The sequence below is a fragment of the Haliaeetus albicilla genome, chromosome 6 (assembly GCF_947461875.1).
Source record: "Haliaeetus albicilla chromosome 6, bHalAlb1.1, whole genome shotgun sequence".
In the NCBI taxonomy this organism is placed as follows: Eukaryota; Metazoa; Chordata; class Aves; order Accipitriformes; family Accipitridae; genus Haliaeetus; species Haliaeetus albicilla.
Genome location: NC_091488.1, coordinates 39,593,656 through 39,613,187, shown reverse-complemented (window position 1 = coordinate 39,613,187; position 19,532 = coordinate 39,593,656). Strand labels below are relative to the sequence as shown.

At 41.5% G+C, this 19,532-nt stretch overlaps 2 protein-coding genes across 6 annotated transcripts in view; one reads left to right on the top strand and one right to left on the bottom strand.

Moving 5' to 3' along the window:
• CMSS1 (cms1 ribosomal small subunit homolog) overlaps positions 1 to 19,532 on the bottom strand; it is a 244,484-nt gene that overhangs the window by 21,751 nt on the left and 203,201 nt on the right. Inside the window, exon 1 of one of the 3 annotated variants that reach the window (XM_009918848.2) lies at positions 10,063 to 10,297. The exons of the other annotated variants lie outside the window; for them this stretch is intronic. Within the exon in view, the coding sequence (XP_009917150.2) occupies positions 10,063 to 10,159 (97 nt within the window). The 5' untranslated portion in view covers positions 10,160 to 10,297. Of the gene's footprint in view, positions 1 to 10,062; positions 10,298 to 19,532 lie in introns of those variants that run through there. 3 annotated transcript variants of the gene reach the window in all.
• Positions 10,328 to 19,532, top strand: part of FILIP1L (filamin A interacting protein 1 like) — a 213,062-nt gene continuing 203,857 nt past the window's right edge. For 2 of the 3 annotated variants that reach the window (XM_069785689.1, XM_069785690.1), the window contains exon 1: positions 10,334 to 10,549. The gene's annotated coding sequence lies outside the window, so the exon portion shown is untranslated. Of the gene's footprint in view, positions 10,550 to 19,532 lie in introns of all 3 variants that reach the window. The other variant, XM_069785686.1, reaches the window with a different exon arrangement.

Here is a 19,532-nt window from a genome sequence, read left to right as displayed (position 1 = left end):
GTCAGTCCTGGCAGCCCTTTACCACAGGGTAGCTGCAACATCAAGCTGCCCCTTAAGCTGGTGCCAAGTCAACTTCAGAGGACACTAGGTGGCTGGCCATTCTGGGATCTCTTCTCAAAGGACATGAGCAAGGGATATGACAGGTCTAAATCAGGCTTACTTGTACACTAGGAAATACATGGCACTGATCTCCATGAGTTGCCCTCATGAGCTACTTTCCCTCTCTTCTGAGGGACAAATTGAGTCCAACTGACTCTTCTGAGCTGTCATTTGGATCATAACAAGAAGAATGAGCAGCCATCCCCAGCACGACTGCCACTTTTGCTAGAACATCACTGTTACTGTCCAAAGAGTGTTCATCAGACGTTGGCTGAAGGTGAAGAGTTTTCTGTGAAAGTTTATTGGCCACCAGAAGTAAAAAGGAGAGAGTATTCCAAAGCCCACTTTTTTTTTTTTAGTATCATGAATGATGATATGAATTTACATTATTATAAATTTATTATTAATGCAAAAAAAAAAAATCTGTCTAGTCCTGTACAGCCTAACACATGGCAGCAGGCGAGCAGGAAAAGACAGCAAGCTGAGGGTCTGGGAGACTAACAAATTTCTTCCTTAGATTACAGCTCAAGTACCTGTGTCAATCTACTGGGTTCCTCCTTTCTGTTCTCCTGAGGATGTCCGAGTGCTCCTGCACCATATGCCTGCCCCTGCACAGCAAGAGCTCCTTCCTTGGCCTATTCCTCTCCAAACTCACTGACCACTTATGTCCTCTGGCCACTTTGGAATCTCAGATATGATACTTCATTAGAAGAAGCTGAAAAATTACATCATCCAGCATACTCCTGGCAGTTTAAAAGGTGCCTTGGTAACTCAGTGTTACCATTGTGCATTACCACGTGCTTGTTTCCCTCCGTATCACCCTTCCTCTAGTAAACTTCTTGTGCTGCATTTTGGTAGGGCAGCTTCTGTGTTTGAAAACCCATCATTGACTTCTGTCTCTTCTGACCCGACTCCAGAGATACTGCAGGAGTGACCAGCTTTTTCACATACCAGCTCCACACCCCCGGGGTCCTGGATGTACTACATCCAAGCAGGCTGTGGAACAATGATATATATGAAGTACATCAAAGAAATCAGAACTAATCACCTCTTTGTCCCTCTTGCTCACCATGCTTGAGCCCCAATCACCCATTCCAGAGCATATCTGTGCATGTCTCACTAAATTGAATTGCTGAGCCAGCTCTTTCTCAACATATTTACTTCACGTCGGAAATAAATGAGAATTGCATAAAATAGATTCAGGGAAAGCTGCCTGTGATCTTTAAGCATTCTTTCTTAAATCCCACTTGGCATGCTCTGAAAGGCAAACAGGAGTCGTCTTAAGTTTTAAATAACCTCTTCTCTTTCTTATAACTAAAAGACACACTGCTAGCAATAGCAATCTAAAACTGGACAAATGGTTTCCATGATCTGAAATAGCCTGACAAACAATGTACCACCTGTCCACTGCCCATCTGAGTTTTGGACTGCACTTCGTGATGCAACATCCTCTACTTTCAGCAAGAAGCAAGAGAAGAGGGGAATCAATGTCCAGCCTCAGACTCAACAAACACCTGTGAAAAGAGTTCAAATTTGAGCATCTTTCTGCAGTACCTGAGTATCTTTATTTCATACAACAGCAGAACTTTTATTTGTTCCAGAAACAGCCACTCACGTCCCAGTCGAGACAGCAGCTAGTTTCGAGTTGTGATTGTTTGTGACACCATGTCAGCTCCCACGATGACAGGAGTGTTTTGTTGTGGGCATCAAAGTACCACAGGCCAGACTCTGCCAACCGTGCTCACATTAAACAGTGTACTTTCCTCTGCAAATAGTTACCTTGATGTCAGCAGGGTTATTCACAAAATAAATCATAATTTGATGTGAATAAATGCAGGAGCACCCAGCTCACAGATTCCAAACATGTCTGTATCAGAGCAGCAATGCTTGCCCTGCTTTGAGGTGTCAAGCTGCCCAGGAGACTCCTCTCTGCCAGAACAAGAGAGAGCACAAATCCTTCCTTAATACTAAGTTGGCACAAATGCAGAACCTAATTGATTAATACAACATTGACTTTGATCTCCCTTGCAGTGCAAATGAGCAGGCAGGCAGGTGCTGGTGAAAAACGCTGCTGAAAGGGTGATGAAGTTCAGCGCAGCAATCCTCTGCATCTATTTTCCTGCAACGTGTGGACCTTACACAAGCACAAGCTCATTAAAGATGTCTGAACAGTCACGTAATGCTCTCGATATAGAATAATAAATGCGAATTCCACAGCTCTTCATGCTTCTTCCTTTGGTATTACATCAGCAGCATGGCACATACTAACTGGCTTTCCAGACATTAAGTATTTATATTTGATTTTATTTTGAACCATGCTGAAATGGAAAAAGCCATTTATGCTTAACACACACACATATATATACAAATAAGACTTTCTCATTTATGATACTGATCACTATTTAAAATCATTCAGTGCAATGGTTTCTAATTTCTTTCAAATCTAGTATTGATATACACACATATGTCTAAGTACATTCAATATGTATACTAACTATATACATATACACCCCATATTAATACATACACATCTGCATATTCTACACATACACATAAATAAATAAGCACACAGATATGTAGGTGATTTATCAGGTTCCTTTTAATCTTCAGCTTTAACTAATATATTCAGAAAGAATGCACATTTGCTTGGTCATTTATACTAGTATTTTTAAAGGCAGGTAAGACCTTAATGATATAGGAGATAATGACACGTGCTTTGATATGAATGCAATCTTGTTTGTACAAAATAGCTAGTACATACAAATTTGTGTTTACTAGGCTGGTTCACCATTACTGAGACTTCTGACCTTCACATGCCACTTTTCTACTCTGAAATGATTAATAAAGGAGCTACAGTGACCACAACATAAATAATTAATTCTTATAAGGACTAAGGCTGACTGAAAAAGTGAAACTTTTCTAGGCAGCTCACCTCCAAATGCCCCCAAATAAAGAAAAAGTTACAACTGAAAAGGAACAGAAAATAAACTTAAAATTCTTTGGAAAATGCGACTTGTGGTTTGAACCAGCCTATGACTGAAATGAAGATAAAGGAAGCTGACAGAAATGATGGCAACTATGGGAAGTTCCTCACAGGAAGAGGGGATGAAGAGGACAGAAGGGGTTTTTTGAGAAAGGAGGCATAGTGCTTACAACTCTTCATAATATAGGAAAAATGAACATGCATTTAAAAAGAAAGCTCAGAATAGAAAAATATTGTTTTGCATACATACCCAAAGATAATTGAGGGAATAATTTCCACTAGTTGTTTTTTTGTTGGTTTTTTTTTTTTTTTTTTAAACTGGAAGCTAAGTGAGATCAGACATCTATTTGGTATCCAAAAGACCCCCAGTGACACAAGCCAGTACAGGACAAGTTCATTTCTTACCGTTAAACTAATCTCTGTGACGGAATTTGGAGAAAACCTGTCTTGCGTGTCCACGAGGGAGATTCCCTCAACTTTTATTTGACATATCTGGCACTGCCCAGAGTCAGAGACACACTCCTGGTCTGAAGATTCTCTGGGTCTGAACAGAAATCCCGGCTTTCTCCCTTATGCCCCCATCAGGGCTACATATCAGTACTTAACTAGAATTACTTGCATGAAAACAAAGTTTGTACACAATTTATTATTGTTCCCCCCTCCCCGCTTTCCCCTTCCCCCGACTTCCATCTTCCTCTGACTGTTCTAAAATTGCCTCATATCTGAAACCAGACTTTAAATAAAGCCTGTGTTTTCTGATTTTTAACAAAAAGCCCTGTACACTGTGGAAATAGGTTTTGTATTTGTTATGCTCTCTTTCTAGTTTCAGATACGTTACAGGAATGTATGTGCTTGTCATTACCCTGTAGGTGGGCATAGTTCATTCAATTTGGGTGTGCTACGATGGATTAATTTCAGGCTGCTTTGCAGGCTATGTTTTTATTTATTAGCTGATTAAACAGTACTGATCTGTGTTCATCCTTGCTCAGTTGAGAGGCCTCCTCTTGCCACCACAGTTATGCTGACCACAGTAACTGGGCTAAAAATGGTGATGACAGTATTTTAACATACCACTACGGTATCACTCCTCAAGGCAGCAGGAAACGTGAAGCTCTGGCAGGTCCTGCTGTGCTGCCCACCAGTATCCAAAGGAACAGATGAGGTCTTTTAAATAAAACAGGCCTGGCTGGGGGGCTGATTAACTAAGAAAAAACGTTTAACATTTTAAATATTTTAAAGCGTTCCAAGCTCAGCTACTTCCCTGACAAAAGGAAAGGGATAGAGAGACAAGGAGAGGCCGTCAGAAGGGATGGAAAGGTGCCGCATAGCAGTGGGAGAAGCAGGTATGAAAGCCAGCGGTGTGCAGCGGCAATAGGCAAGCAGCAGCTCAAACTGCCTCCTGGACAGATCCCAAATTACTCATCTGTGTGTCACCAGCACTGCTAATCCAGAAAGGAGGATCTCTTTCATGTCTACCACGACAATCCTCTCCAAGTTCCCTCTCTGTAGGCAATGGACAGCTTTGAATTTTCCTGTTGAGAAGCCTAATAATAGCTCAGGTACCCTGGAGCCCAAGGTGTAAAGCCAACTGGCCAAGCAATAGCTGTGAAGCTCTTTTGGGGACCTCCAGACCAGCCATGTGGAATGGTTAAGAATGCAAATTTTATTCTTAATGTGGTTCTTCAGACCAGTTGCTGGCTATTTACCACGACAATACTTTAGAAAGTGCTAGTAAATTAGATAAAATGTTAGTTACAAAACTAATCTGGCCTTGGGGAAGATCAACACACAACCATTGCATCGAAAATAGCTACAACAGTGTCAGTACCCTCTTAATTTCTCACACTGCTCTGACTAGATTAGAATGGGTCCACTGGCATCCCCAGAAAGATAAATAATTCTCCCCATTATGGGCACATATCATCTGCAGTGTTACAACTGAGAAATCCAGATGACAGATTACAGAAAAAAAAAAAAATCATTCCCTTACCTCCCTTGAATAAGGATTAGCTAAATCATTTTAAACAGTAGAGTAGAACAAGATTTAGTTTAAAAATCAGTGAGAGAACACATATACGGACAGGAAGTGAAAAATGACTATTTAATTGCATCAAAAGACATAATAATACAGCTCAGTGGAAATCTTTGATGCAAGGAAGAATGACAACATGGCTAAGCAGTGTGCCACTTCAAAAATTAATGAAGATCTTTCCCCTTTTTTTTTTTTTTTTCATTATAGCTTTTGCAACTCCAGTTTTAAAACACTGATGAAGTGTTCATACTTTTCTCACCAGGGTTATAAATCAAATATAGTGCCTTCACTCATAAGGCCTTAAAATACTTGGGTACTTTGACCATTTGGAACTAAAGAGGAAAAACTGTGAATGAACTGGTATCTGTTAGTGTTACTAGGAAGTCAAAAGTTGCACGTAAAGCTCCGTTGCAAGAGACTACCAGTTAATTACCATTCCTTCGTTAACTTTCCCTGTCAGCCTACTGCAGCAGAGAACAGAGCTGCCTCCCTGCCTGGGCTGAGATAATCTCCATGGTAATTACATGTGGTGCCAGTGCTCCATCATCGCAAACCAGCCACGGTCCCCCAAGGTCTGGGCACTGTTTTCCCTTCCCATCTCTATGAACTAAGGACTCCTTTCCCCAAACAGGCCTATTCCAGCACAACAGTAAGTTTCTGTATCTGCGAGGATGCCTTGGACCACAGACTCTACCTGCCAAGGTAGAGGTAAAAAAGGTATTCTAAAGTGTACTTGTGAGGCATACCTGAAGGGCATATAATATGAGACTGAGCAGAAACAGAGTCCTATCAAAGAATCGAAAGCGCTTCAATTTTGTCCCATTAGGTAACATTCAGATGGCATAAGCTCCTTCCCACTCCATCCAGCCTAAGCCTGTGCCAAGCCAGAGTTTCTTGCAAACAGTCTGTAGGAATTTCCTTAATAGTTTCTAAGTATCAGCTTGTGCTACAAAGACAACATTCTTCCAAAAATGTAAAGCCCTTCCCTAGGCAGTTCAGAAGGCACGTCTACCACAAACAATTTTTTTTGCCCAATAAATCTGGTGACAGGATATTCAGTTTAGGTTCCTCTTTCTTACATTGAATGGCGACTTAAATTAAAATCACTGCCAGCTCAAACAAAAAAGAACAGGTCTTAACGGAATAATATCAAATTAATTTTCACTATGCTCCAATATGATAAAAATATTTTAGCACACAGACATAACTATGTGCCATGCAAAGAATCTCCCACAGAGCATTTGTAACAACTACCCCTCCTTTCTCCCTCATTTTTAACACTTTCTCTTTTAATATTCATAATGGGTACTTCCAAGCTTGCTTTTGACACATCTTGACTTGCTGACTGGGAGTGACCCAGAAGACAAAATAAAGGGCATATCGGAGAATAAGACCAGAGGAAATCCTCTGGTGTACACATGTAAGCACAGAAGAATAAACATGATCAATGTTAGGCCCAGCTTGTAGTACAGCTACAACCCAGCCCTATTCATAATTTGACTTTTTTTCATTTTTATATACTGCCTTATAAGACAGAAACATGTCAGAAAAATCACAGAAAGTGACTGATCAGATGTAAAAGTAGTAGGCCACCCTCCTTCTAATAAAAATAACTTTTTCTCCTGCAAGACAAGGGTTGAATTTGACATCCTATTGCTGCCTCACACAAGGAATAACAGCATCGCCAAGGTAAAAACGGAGAACTCAATATTCATTTAGTCACTTTAGTTTTAAAACCTATGGTAAGCAAAGGGCAAACACAAAGATTTGACGTGTTAGGAATATGACAGGCCCTTTTATTGTTTGTGATCCAACTTAATTTCTTCATTACGGGCCTGCCAAACAAGAGCAGACAGAGCCTGAAGATACAATAATACATCAGCACAGAGTGCAAATCAGTTCTGTTGTTTGCTCTAGTACCCTTCACCAATGACACGAGGGAAGGCTCAGATGACGCCCACAAGTTGCTGCAGCCTCCTCATTTCTCTTTCTTTTCTTCTCTCAAAAACTATCCTTTATGCTGAAACTTCCAATAATCTTCTTAAATCTCCAAATTCACTGTAAAAGCATATTTCTAGAGAGATGGGGAGGTGGGAGACAGTTTTGTTTGTAAGTAGCATGGGTTTTGGCTGTTTACAAATCCACTGGATGAAGGTTATAAAATGAAATACTTAACCTTGTAAAAAGGGCTTCTCTTCTTTACAGATGCCAGGCATTATATACCCTACAGCCACTTTAGAAACCACTCAAAAGGATGCCAGCAATACCGTGCAACAGTTTATGCTAATAAGAGAACACTCTATCCAACTCTGAAAAGCAGAGTAATGGGGCAAGCCAGGATACAGTTGACCACATTGGAAACTGGCCAAGCCATTATGGTTCACATATCTCACCTTGTGAAATGTTCCATGGGATCTTTAAACAACTACAAGAGCCTAGGAATTTTGGGTTAATAGAAAAAAAAATCAGTTCACAAATACTAGTTACAGAATGTATGACTGGACGAGGGGCAACCCCACAAGGCTGGCATGAAAGAAGTATCAATCCCAACAGAAGCATCTGAGAGAGGAAGCGGCCTGGGCTCTGGAAAAGCTAGATCCACATCATTCCAGAGGAAACACTACCAAAGAAGGCCGGGTAGTCAAAGAGAAAAACTGTCTACAAAGAAGCAGAAAGACTGTCCAGCATCATAAGGAAAACACAAGTTATGAGCCCAGGAAAAGCTAGGCACAAACTAGAGCCCAACTCCCTACTATATTTCCCTCCTGGTGGTGTGGACAGGAGACTCATGCAAAAGCCATGCTAAAGAAAACTTGAGTGTATACAGCTGTCAACCAAAATACTGTTCCACCCATATGGATGAACTCATACAACCACTCTTAAAGCATTTTCCTCTCCTTTCAGGACGTTCACATTACTGGGGTTGGTCAGGCAACATTTACAGCCCTGTACACACGAACAGTACCGCTCTATAAAAGCCTCCCCAAAGATTAACACTCCCTCCCCAAAGCCAACCAACATATTATTTATATAAGCAAGAAATCACTCTTCCTCCACAATATTCATATAGAAGTGCATGTCACAGTTCCTGGCAAAGTATGACTATTCCTGTGCTTTAGGACCCACCGAGCACTGTGATTCCTTCTTTTTCTAAGAACTACCGATCTATCATGTGTGGAAGCTGCTCCAGCTGTTTGTTGCAGAAGGTGAAGAGTACTAACTCATGCTGGGGAGCAGTACATATTCCCTCCCTTATCCTCATCTCCTTCACACTCTAAATGAGGGAATCTGTGGCAATTTCAATATCCCAACGCTGGAGAGGGAGGCAGAAATGGCAGTGGCACTGCGGAGCTGGAATTGGTAGGGTTGATCTGGATCGCATCAGGGTACCACCCTGGAGTGCAGATAGCACGATGCTGTTGGTGTTTAATGATGTCAGTATCCCATATGTTTAGAATTTCACTACTTACACAGTGTTAGTATGTCACTCAACATATGTCTATCTGAAGGCAGACTCATTCCTTTTTCAGGTCTTCTTTTCAAATACCAGCATCCTTCATCTGTTATAATATTCACTCCTAACAAACACTTATTCTTGTTAATGGGGAAGAAATAGGTAAATCGGGAGGAAAGAGGAACTTGGATAAATCCATAAAACTCCTTAATGGGTGGGCTCTAGCCTAGGTCTGACTATGAGCAAGTTTTGCCCAGGAATGTAGTATGGTCCCAGACATGATGTCTCCCTTAATACTGCAGAAGATTCATATTTTCTACTGTACTCCCACTATCTTGGGAAGCAGCTGTGGCTTACAGCTGTACTTTTTGTTTGAAGGTAACACACAGAGTCTGGCTGACCCTGTGGACTTAAAGCCAATAGATCATGATAAAATTACACAGTGGAACTTGTAAAAAATAGTAGGCTTCAATTAAAAAAATATATAGCACACTTCACAAAAACTTAGCGGCCAAAATTATTGTTCATAGATACACATTGCTACTTTACTGACGACTGGTATTATAATTCAGGCCTTTTTGGCTCAAAAATATTTTGCAGACATATACATCTACAGTATAAGGTTATCACAGTCCTGATGTTTTCTCAGGTTTTCTCTGAATATTGAAAATTGCATGCATGCATATAATGTAGCATACACTTAGATATATGTTACCACCAACAAATATATCCCACTGAAGAACAATACTGCAAACAATCTTTTATCCCAACTCTGCTCCATGTCTTAAACACAGAACGTGAGAGCAGACATTTTGAGTTGCTCAGATTTCTGCAGCTTTTTTTATTCAGAAGCCTTCATATGACATAGCCGTATCAGGTCCCTGTTTGACAGAGTATCAGGTTGACTCCTATCAAGTTAAACTCTCCTTCAGGTTAAGAACAAAATACCCTGACATGTTGCCACACAGAGTTTAGAGTGGCAAATTCCCCGGATTATAAAGCATCTGTTGAAAAGCAGTTCCCTATCTAAGGCGCAAGGCTTATGTTTCTATGCCTCTTACTCTCTTGCTTCCTCCTCTGCATATACTACACATTTCTCTGCAGTTTTGCCTCTGATATTGCAGTTTGTACTGCCCTTTCAAGCTACCCTAGCATCTCAAATTTATACGGTACCAGAATATACATTTGTGGATTTAACTACACTTTTCCAAAAAGTATTACTATAAGAGCAAGTGAAAGGAAGGATCATTTCTTATAGACAGAAGCTTTTAGGGAAATACTACACACTCTGCTGCGTTAAGGTTTTTGAGAGTAGGAAAGGTGACAGGCTTTTCATCTATGTCAGTGCTCTCTATTTAAGACTAGCAATTACAACGCAATCTCTCATCTGTACAGGTCTTTTGTGAACTGGCATGCAGCTCATTTGTCTAAATGATCAAATAAAGCACATTATGACTCCATCAGTTGCAACTGCCGTAAAAATAGAGCTCATACCTACATTCATTTGCTGCAAGCAGTTGGTTGATTGCTTTTCTGTCCTTTTACGTTGCAGTCCTGTTCCCTTAGATCTTCTCTTTGCAGAGACTGACATGCTGGGAGGTCAGTTTTCTGACAAGGTCATCTGCCTTCAGAGTATGAAGAGAACTGCATGGAAAGTGGGTTGGGCTATATTTAGAGTTTGGTCCAACTCTGTGCCAAGGTCCCCCCGCTGTCTCTCTCTTGCAGCACCGTCTCAGGTCTATTCTTGCAGATTCTCAGCCCACAGAACATACGAGGAGAAGAAAGTCGCTCTGAGCTACTACTGGATCGAGGTTTTTGCAATTTGCTAAAAACAAGTGGATCAGGAGCTCAGATGAGGACTCCTTAAATCCCTCACTCTTCCAGTATTTATTTTCCTTTGTTCAAGTGGATTTGCCCTTTCCAAGTGAATAAGGAGAGGAAACTGCCTGGGATACAGCAAAGAAGAGTCTCCCGAGCTAAGGTAAGCTTGCTTCATTTTTGTATTGTCATCATAATTAGAGAGCAGTTGATGATGACCTGGATCAGATATTCTGTTTCTGCTAGACCAATTCTGCATGTCAGCATTAAGGTTTTTTTGGATAATGAAATTCTCAATTTCGAAACATCAATTTTCATTTATCACTGTCTGAAGAAAATGGGAAAATGAAAGGATATCAGCATTTGCAATAGAATATACATTATCTGATTTTACCTGGTTAAATCAATGTAAAAAGCACACAGCCATGCCCACAGACTATATAATTCTGAAAGTAAGAGAAAAACAGATGTGTGACTATATGCATGATGATTGCATATATAGGCATGCATTTAGATGTGCTGAGTGATGTTTTATCCACATAATTTTGTACAATATGAGAAAGTATGGCTTCAGGTTTGCAATACAGGGCTTGCTGTAAATAGCACAGATATAAAAAAATTAATAAATTAATAGATGAACACATGCTGAAATCCCTTTACAGCTCCAAAGAAGTTGCTCAGCTTCAACCAGAGTACAAGTAGGATTAAAGATCATATTGAATTCTGTCTCCTTTCCACTGTATGCTTTACGCTGGTCCTGCATTGCTTCTCCTTTTAAAAACACATATGGCTGAACAGTTTTCCTCAGCACCATTTTAAACTGTTGTCATTCCTAAGGGGAAAAAACCCTGGACAGAGTACAGCACTGCATGCCTGTCTGTAAGGAGATCCTAACACACTTCAGGTCACATGGACATGATGATACTGTGGTGTGGACTCCAACACGAGGAGATTGTTATCATGTAAAGACACTCCGGAGCCATGGATTTAGCACTGGCACACACACACACTCTCTAATGCAATATGACCATAGCAAACACCCAGGAATGGTAACCTGAAGAAGTAGGGTAGAAAGGTCCACTTTACCCGAAGGTCCAAACACCGATGCGACAGCATCAAAAAGTTCTTCGTAACATAAACACTATGTAAAAGTCTTAGCAAAAACATCTGAAGAAAGGCAGGTTCTAGATTAATAGTAAGCAAAGGGCAAGAGAGGTCACTAAGTCACTGGGAGTTCATCTAAGCCAGGACGACTGGGCGAATTCCTGCACTTATTTCAGGTCGTCTTTTCTTAACATATCTGCTGGTTAAACAATGCCATGCATCAGGCTGAAAAAGTAAAAGATTACAAGGTGGCAAAAGTCTTACCTGCTGAAGAAACTTCTGATTTTGGTTACTCTCCACTCTGTACAGGATCATCTCACTGTCCTTTGCTTCTGATTATTGCTTAGTAATTTATGCTTAGAGTCTTGAGTGTTATTTGGAGGACATAATAAACACCATCCATTTCACACAAAATACCTTCCTAGCAGTCCTGAGTCTCTTTAACAAATGGTAATTAGGGTAGCAGGCCATGGAGCCAACTCGGGCTGTGTGGCATGTGATAATTCAGATTCATCCAGAAGGTTGGTATTGCAAGAACTCAAAGGAGAGGCTGTTATGGGCGGGTTACTGAAGTATTGCAAATGCATTCATCAAGTTCATCAGCAAGTAAGAGGCTTCACAGTGTAAAAGCAACTAGTGCAGCCTAAGATTGGCAACAACCTTTTATAAACAGGTTATAAACAGTGCATATGTTGTTATACACTGATAGAAAAGAGGACAAATACATCTTTATAAATTATTAAATGTTCAGGTTTTGCCTGAAGTTATTGCTTAATGAATCAACTTAGTTTTTGTGACACTGTGGCACCAATTCTCCGTTTGTGTGTGGGAAAATGTTATTTCCCCACCAATGTTAGAGATATCGGGGTGTAGGGGGTGGCTTAAAAAAAAGCAGTACGGATGTGACTGTAGCTCACTAACACAGCATTCTCAAAGACCCCCTGGCAGAGAGGCAGGAGCGCTGCTGCGTCCCAGTGGCAGCCAAGAACTGGCGTGTTTTGAAGGGAGGGTCATCACACCTTCACCACAGGAGCTGAGCCTAAAAGGCCTCTGCCACCCAAACTGGTGGGAGGTTTGTTGGCATACAGATGAGAGGATGACAGCAATGGCAAACAGCAGTTATCACTTTGATGATAAATATGAGCATGGCATTACTGGAAGAAGTTAGAAAGAGGCACATCTGAGTGAACAGGCCTCATGTCCTAATGCAGCCAAACCTCAGTCTGCTTCTAACCTCTTCCTGGTTGCGGCCGATCCTGCTTGGTAGGATCCTCCTCTTCCTATTCTCTCCTTTCCATTCTAAAATTCCAGCACCAGAATGAGCTAGCTTCATCTTGCTAAGGTATGACCTCCAATGGGCATGATGTGCCCATCCTAGTGGAGACCACCAAGGGGGGGGGGGGGGGGGGGGGGGCGGATTTTTTCCTCCTCTAGTGCAGGAAAGAAAGACTGAAACCCTTCGCTTCTATTTGGGCTTAGATGGTGCTGAAATCTACCTTCCTCACTGGGGCTGGAGGGCATGGCTATATGCGTTGATCGACATATCCAAGGTTGAGGAGGAGGAGGAGGAGGAGGAGGAAGAGGAGACTTGGCTGATGATATATGCTGCCAGCTGGCCAGGCAAAGTTCCAAGGGGACGTTCACAAACTCCTGGCTCTGGCACTGTCACCCTCAGCTGACAGGTGTAAGCAGGGTCAGAGCCAGATGGCTAAATCCAAACAGCGCCAGGGGGATGAGTAAGTCCCACCAGTAGTCAGATCCCTACTACTGCTCACTGTATTTATGTCCCTACTTGGGGGCTTTCTCCTGGTACAACCAAACAACAAACGATGCTGGGATTTTCCTCCCTCCCTGCCAAACTGAACTGACAGAAACAAGCTGGGGTTTTGAGGGGAGTGAAAGCATACCTCAGCTCATCCTGAAACAAGTACCTTTAGCAAGAGGCCCTGTCAGACACTACAGCATCATTGGCACATGGCTCCCTAGTCAGTCAGCAGGACCCAGGACTCGCCTCCACCCACCACCATCATTGCATAGCTGGTGCTGCAGCCAGCGTCCAGGCAGGGGTACCCAAAAGGGGATGGAAGAGTGTGAGAAGGGTAAAGGTGGCACCTAGAGAGTCAGTCTGAGAGTACTTGGGTACAGTTCTCTGTGTGTAAGCCTGCATGAGGAGGCAGCGCAATATTTGGTATGAAAACAAGTTGCTACAGGTGCTGAAGCAGCTCCACCTCAACACCTGCACAGACATTCTCTTTCAAAACCTTTCGTGACTATTGCCATGACTCCTGAATATACTTTCCAGGAAGGGACAGAGGATGATGTGCCAATGCATGCTGTATTAGAAAGAAAGACACTTACAGGCACAGAAAAATCACAACACTATAGTTAAGCAAACAGTTAATTAAATAATTGTAGTCATTCTGTTAAAGAATATTTTCCCTTTAGACTTACATGTAACAGGGAAGGGGAAGGAAACCAAAGTTCATACTCACAACAAGCCATATAGCCCCAAGCTTTGTCTGACCTGCTTTCACAAATCCATCTCTCAAAAACAGGAGGAAAAAAACCCAACAGAACTTTTCCATAGGGTCTCCTGCTGCATTATGCTCTCTGTGCACCAGAGGTATAGTGGTATCTTGTTGCAGAGAACAGTCTGCTCTAAGGTGAGGAACAGCCTCAGCATTCTGCATTTTCTTTCAGTCTGATACAGTGCTGGGACTAATGGAAAGACCTCCAATACTGGTTTTCACATTTTGCATTAGAGAATATAACTTTTAACCATGGCAAATTCACTCTTGTCTACCCAAAGCACAGTAAAGCTTCATGCTCACATCTAAGCAGAACAAGGCACAGAAAAAAAATTCACTTGAAGATCTGGGTACTCTACAGGCCTGCACTGCCAAACTGCTTTGCAGCTGCAACTGCCAGCTCCAAACTGGTGAAAACTGCAGGCAGACCACTGTCTGCTATACTCAGTGCCTTATTTCTTGCCCAGACACCTTTGCGGTCCCACTCAGTACAGTTTTATGGGTCTCAGCCCTTCCTTCAGTGTTTATTCAGGATTGGTACACAATCTATTCTTGTGAGATAAGGTTTGCTGTGCACAGCCTCCGCATAAAAACAGGAACCTGGGGTCTTCTCAGTGCAGGGGAAGGGGAGGCAGAAGGAACAGCCACACCTGACCTCGGACATTGACCATCAGCGCAACTGAGGACATAACGGATGCAGCCTGCTTTCCCCCGGTCACATCTGCATCTCTCTCTTGCACTCATACAAATGCACATACGTATGTACACAGTTGTGTCCAGACAAATGACAAAGTTGCAGGAGGTGGAGACCCACTCTCTATCCATTAAAAGCAAAACAGTATTTTAGGCTAAGACGAAGCATCTCCTTTGAAAAATGCATTTATTTTATATGGACTTTCAGTTTGGCTAGATGAAAGAGAAAACTATGAAAGCTTTGCCTAAAAATGATGAGAACGAAACTAAACAACTGAAAGCAGTTTACCTGGAATGTTATAAAACAGTGTGCAGGGGTATGAGACAGCATGTACATACCCAGAGCAGCGGTGGTTATCTATACTTGAAAATATGCTTTCAGAAGTATTTAAAAATTGAGGACATACAGCTGGCTGCCTGCACGGATTGTTTTCTCATTTTCATAGAGCTGTTCTCAACTCCAAGATCAGTGACAGCTACAGAAGTAAGCTGAAAACAGAGTGCTCCAGTGGGGCACACGTTTCTTACGGCAGTAATGGAGGTACACAGCATGCTCACAGAAAAACCTTTGCTCTCTCAGGGATGCTCGGCAGGAGCTGGGAGCCTGGGAAAGTACCAGCACAGCAATGGCTGTGTTTTGCTGAAGCGGTTTCTCTATGAATGGCGTATGCACAGCTTTCTGCTGCTCTGTGACATCTGCTAAGGAAAAGGATTATATGCAAGGCTAATTGTATCAGCACATTTCATTTGAAGATGAAGGTGGCTAACTTTAAAACAATTCCCAATGAAGATCCCACCTATACAATGTGACATAGTCATGCAGGAAAAAAGAGTTAAAACTGGGATTATACAAAACTAACACAAATTTCTTATCCTCATTACGTAAGCCTAAATTCTTTCAATCGCAGCAAATTCAGTGATCACTACTGGGCCTAAACGCCACAGAAAGTAATCCAAAAACACTGAATTCTTTTGTCTCAAACATCAGAGAGTAAAAGTGCATACGCACTGCTGCAAAACTGTAAATTACAATTTTACATAAAATGAAATTTGGACTAAACATAGTCCTGTTAAAATAAAACTTGGACGTGAACTTTTCCATTTTTCACTCATAACCAGCTATTCAGTACACCAATCTGTTCCTCAGGAATTCACTTGAACAGGAGAACAGTGTCCAAATCTCTAGCACGTAAATAACATTAAAAAACCCCAGTATTTACAACATGGTTGTATTTAGCACAGTACTCATGCAATTTTCTTAACCGCTAATAATATTGCAGAAGAATATAAGAGCAAAGGATGAAAAGAATGTAAAATAATCCCCAAATGAATGACAAATGTTTTAGATACTCTCCCTAAAGAGACAATTTAAAAGTCATGTGCAAAATACAGTGAAAAATAGGCATTTTACATCAACTCTTGTCTGTCTTTAAGAATGCTCAATTTAGATAGAAAATGAGTGGCAGCCATTCTTCCTGTTACTATGTTTTATTCTGCTAACACAATGGTTAGAGATGTCATCCAACACAACTTGATGTGTACTATTGTTTGTCTACTCACACAATACCTGCCTGAAAGAGTGGGAAGGCAAGGAAATCCCGCTTGGGAAGAAAGTGGGGCAGTACAGGACAAGCTTGTCAGTATACAAGAAAAAGGAAGGATAGACATGATGCACCAGGACTCGTGTGCTGAGCACATGCTGTTGCTGTGCAGTTTGTCTCGTGCAACCAAGCCAACGGGCTGCACATTCCTCACTGTACATTCACCTGCTGACCAGCACCAGTCCACTTAGAAGGTGAGACAGCTCAGGTTGCGATGGAGTTTCTTGATATAGGTAAGTAGACGCTAAGAGATTGAAACTGTGTGACCTCTCAACTCCTTTGCAACAGGAAACTTGAGACTCCTGAAGGGGGAAAAACAGAGCATTCGCTCCCCCTCACACCAACTTCCATCCAACCTTCAGCTGTCTGAGCTGGACAACATGTAGTCTAATTATAGGCTTCTTGAGTCTTCCGAGAGACTGTCCTCTTACGTGGGCAAAGAATCTCACTAATCTCTTTCAGAGCACAGATCGTCCTCCATTTTAGACTCTTCTTCTGCCCTATCACAAGTGTGCAAGGTGGGTTCCCCACCAAGTTTGCTCCTCGCCAGTGAAATAAAAGGAAGAAATGCCACGTTTCATCAAGCAATGCAGGGTATGGAGTGACCACTGGAGAAGCACGGCTTGCTTCTTCTCTACTGTCCTTTCCCGTGACATGTCACTTAAAAAGAGCTGTTAACATTGAAGACTTTTTTATTATTAAAAGTGCAAAGCTACGGTATGTACTGAGCAGTTTCATACTTTACCCATTGTTGAGGATGTACTACATACATGAGCTGATATGCTGTTTTCTTTGCACTTTCTGTACATACCCACTACACATGGTTAGAGGAGGGAATCCTAGAGGATTTATTTGGATGGAAGTCAGGTGCATCTTTATGCTTTGTTATATTAAAGAGCTTGGGAGTACACATTTCTACATCTGAAAGGGATTGCTTAGCCTTTAGCAAATCACTAGCACTTCTTCCATCTCACTTTATCTTACTGCAAAAAACAAGATGCAGAAATTTCCCTTAATGGGCTGTTTTAGAGCCTAAACAACATAAGTAAAGGGCTATGGGATAGAAAGTGCTATAGTAGAATAAAATAATAGTTGTTTATTATATTCAGACAGAAAGGACATGAAGATCCTTTCCTTACCCCTTGAAAAAACATCAGTGTTTTTAGAAATATTTTTGAGAATCCAAACCAGTTGCATTCAGATCATTAAGATGAAAAACAAACTTGGGGCACACTCTGTCAGAGAGACACAGCTCAGTGGGATCTCTTTTAACTTAGAGTTACAATTCTCCAGCCTCAGTACTGACAGCCACAATCACAGGCTTCTTTGTCATGTCTTTGCTATTCAGCAGCTTCTGGGAGAGTGTCCTGACATGAAACAGGAGAATGATAAGGGCTAGCCCTATCCAAAGGGTTTCACTACCGTATCCAGCTCAAGGACAAACTGATGACAGACTATGTAAAGCTGGGGTCAGAATATATACGGTATGCGAGAGACAGCAGCAGTGCTTTATCTAGGCCTTGAAGTCTCAACTCCGAAGACAGCCTCATAAGGGAGATGTCCTCCGGTATCCCGTACGAATTCACACACTGTGAATTCTTCATTCGAGACCCTGTTGGGAAACGTAGTCTCCTGCTTGATTTACTGCAGAACTGCTGATAAGGAAACCCCGCTGTAGCAGAACACTACCCACAGCACAACAGAGATGAGATAGGCAGCACATCTGCTGAGGGGAGATCAGCGTCTTAGTCAAAGTTACAGAAAACAGGAACTGTAAAATAATCCAAGTCTTACAATATGGAAAACACCATAGCCCTCAAATCAGAGATACTTTGTCTCTCACTGTCTGTCTTTGGCAGCAGAAATAATGGCCATATACAATTAATACTATCAAACAGAGCCCAGCATAGCAATAAAAAAAAAAAAAACCCCTACGTACTGTCATGGTAATTTTATCCTTTTGTTTATTTTTTTAAACTGAACTCATTACTTAGTTCAGCAATGGTCAGGACTGGAAGGCTGCACCAGAACTGTAATGAAGGTAAAACCCTGGGGAACAATTTTGATTATAGTGGAGGTTTCAGCTGACTACATTTTAATTAATCAGAGTAGTACAGCACTCTGAATTCCCAGGTATCCCATTTCAACCTGCAGACTAACATGACTTGTTTTAGGGCATATTTTAACATTGTTCTAATAAATTCCTCAACAGTTCTTTTAAGTCTCAGAAGTAATCTAATTTCTTTTTTATTTTTATTATGGAGGCTTTCAATAGGCATTTCAACTATAAATCACTAAAATGATGTGGCTGTGGAATGCCAAAAATAGACTCAGAAACCAAATACCTCTTCAATATTTGTATTAATTTAAAGGACAGCAAATTTCCTAATTACAAAACAAAAGAAGTTTTTTCATATCAATAAAGCACTTTAATTTAAAATAGGTCTCTATTATCATAAAGACAAGCCACAGCAGCATTTGTTTAAAAACCTTAGCAGTGAGCCAGCATAATAATATTAGATATCATCCGCTGTAAGTTAAACACGTAAGTTGTCAATGAGAAGAGAAAAGCAGGATGTTCAGGGTTCAACGTGCAGTGCAGTGTCTACGTTGTCTGTATAATCCAGACCTAAGCGAGCCATGCTTAAGGCCTGACAAAACATGTGCAGAATTATGTGGCAAACAAAGAACCAGATCCCAAAATAAGCAAGTTTTGAGCTAACACATCATAAGACCCAGCACAGATGGTGTAATTTATATCTTTAAATTCACAAAGCACATAAATTTTCTTTGCATTCTTCTCTGCGTCCTGAATTCACCAGTGTTTTGCTACTGTATGGAAAGGAGAATGTTAAACCCCCAGGACTCTGCCGGTTACTACTGAGACACTGCAGTCCCCAACATCAGTTCAATGTGACCTGCAGAGGTGGCTGTACACTGCCCCTATCCAGCAGCAGCAGTAGATACCAAATCTTCCTCCAGTAGGGATGTAAAAACCAGAAAAAGGTCCAGACATTATGAAAGGACCAGGGGAAAAACCTAGGACAGCCATCAAGCAGAGAGGACTAAACCCAAGAGAAGGGCAGAGCACACCGCTGAAGCTAGTGGCAGTGGTGGCAGGAAAGGGGACAAGGACAGCAGACATGGAGCTCTAGCTCTGAGCCAGTACAATTCTCCATGTCGATCGTGTCAAAAATGCTTTGTTTTCTACAAAACCCAA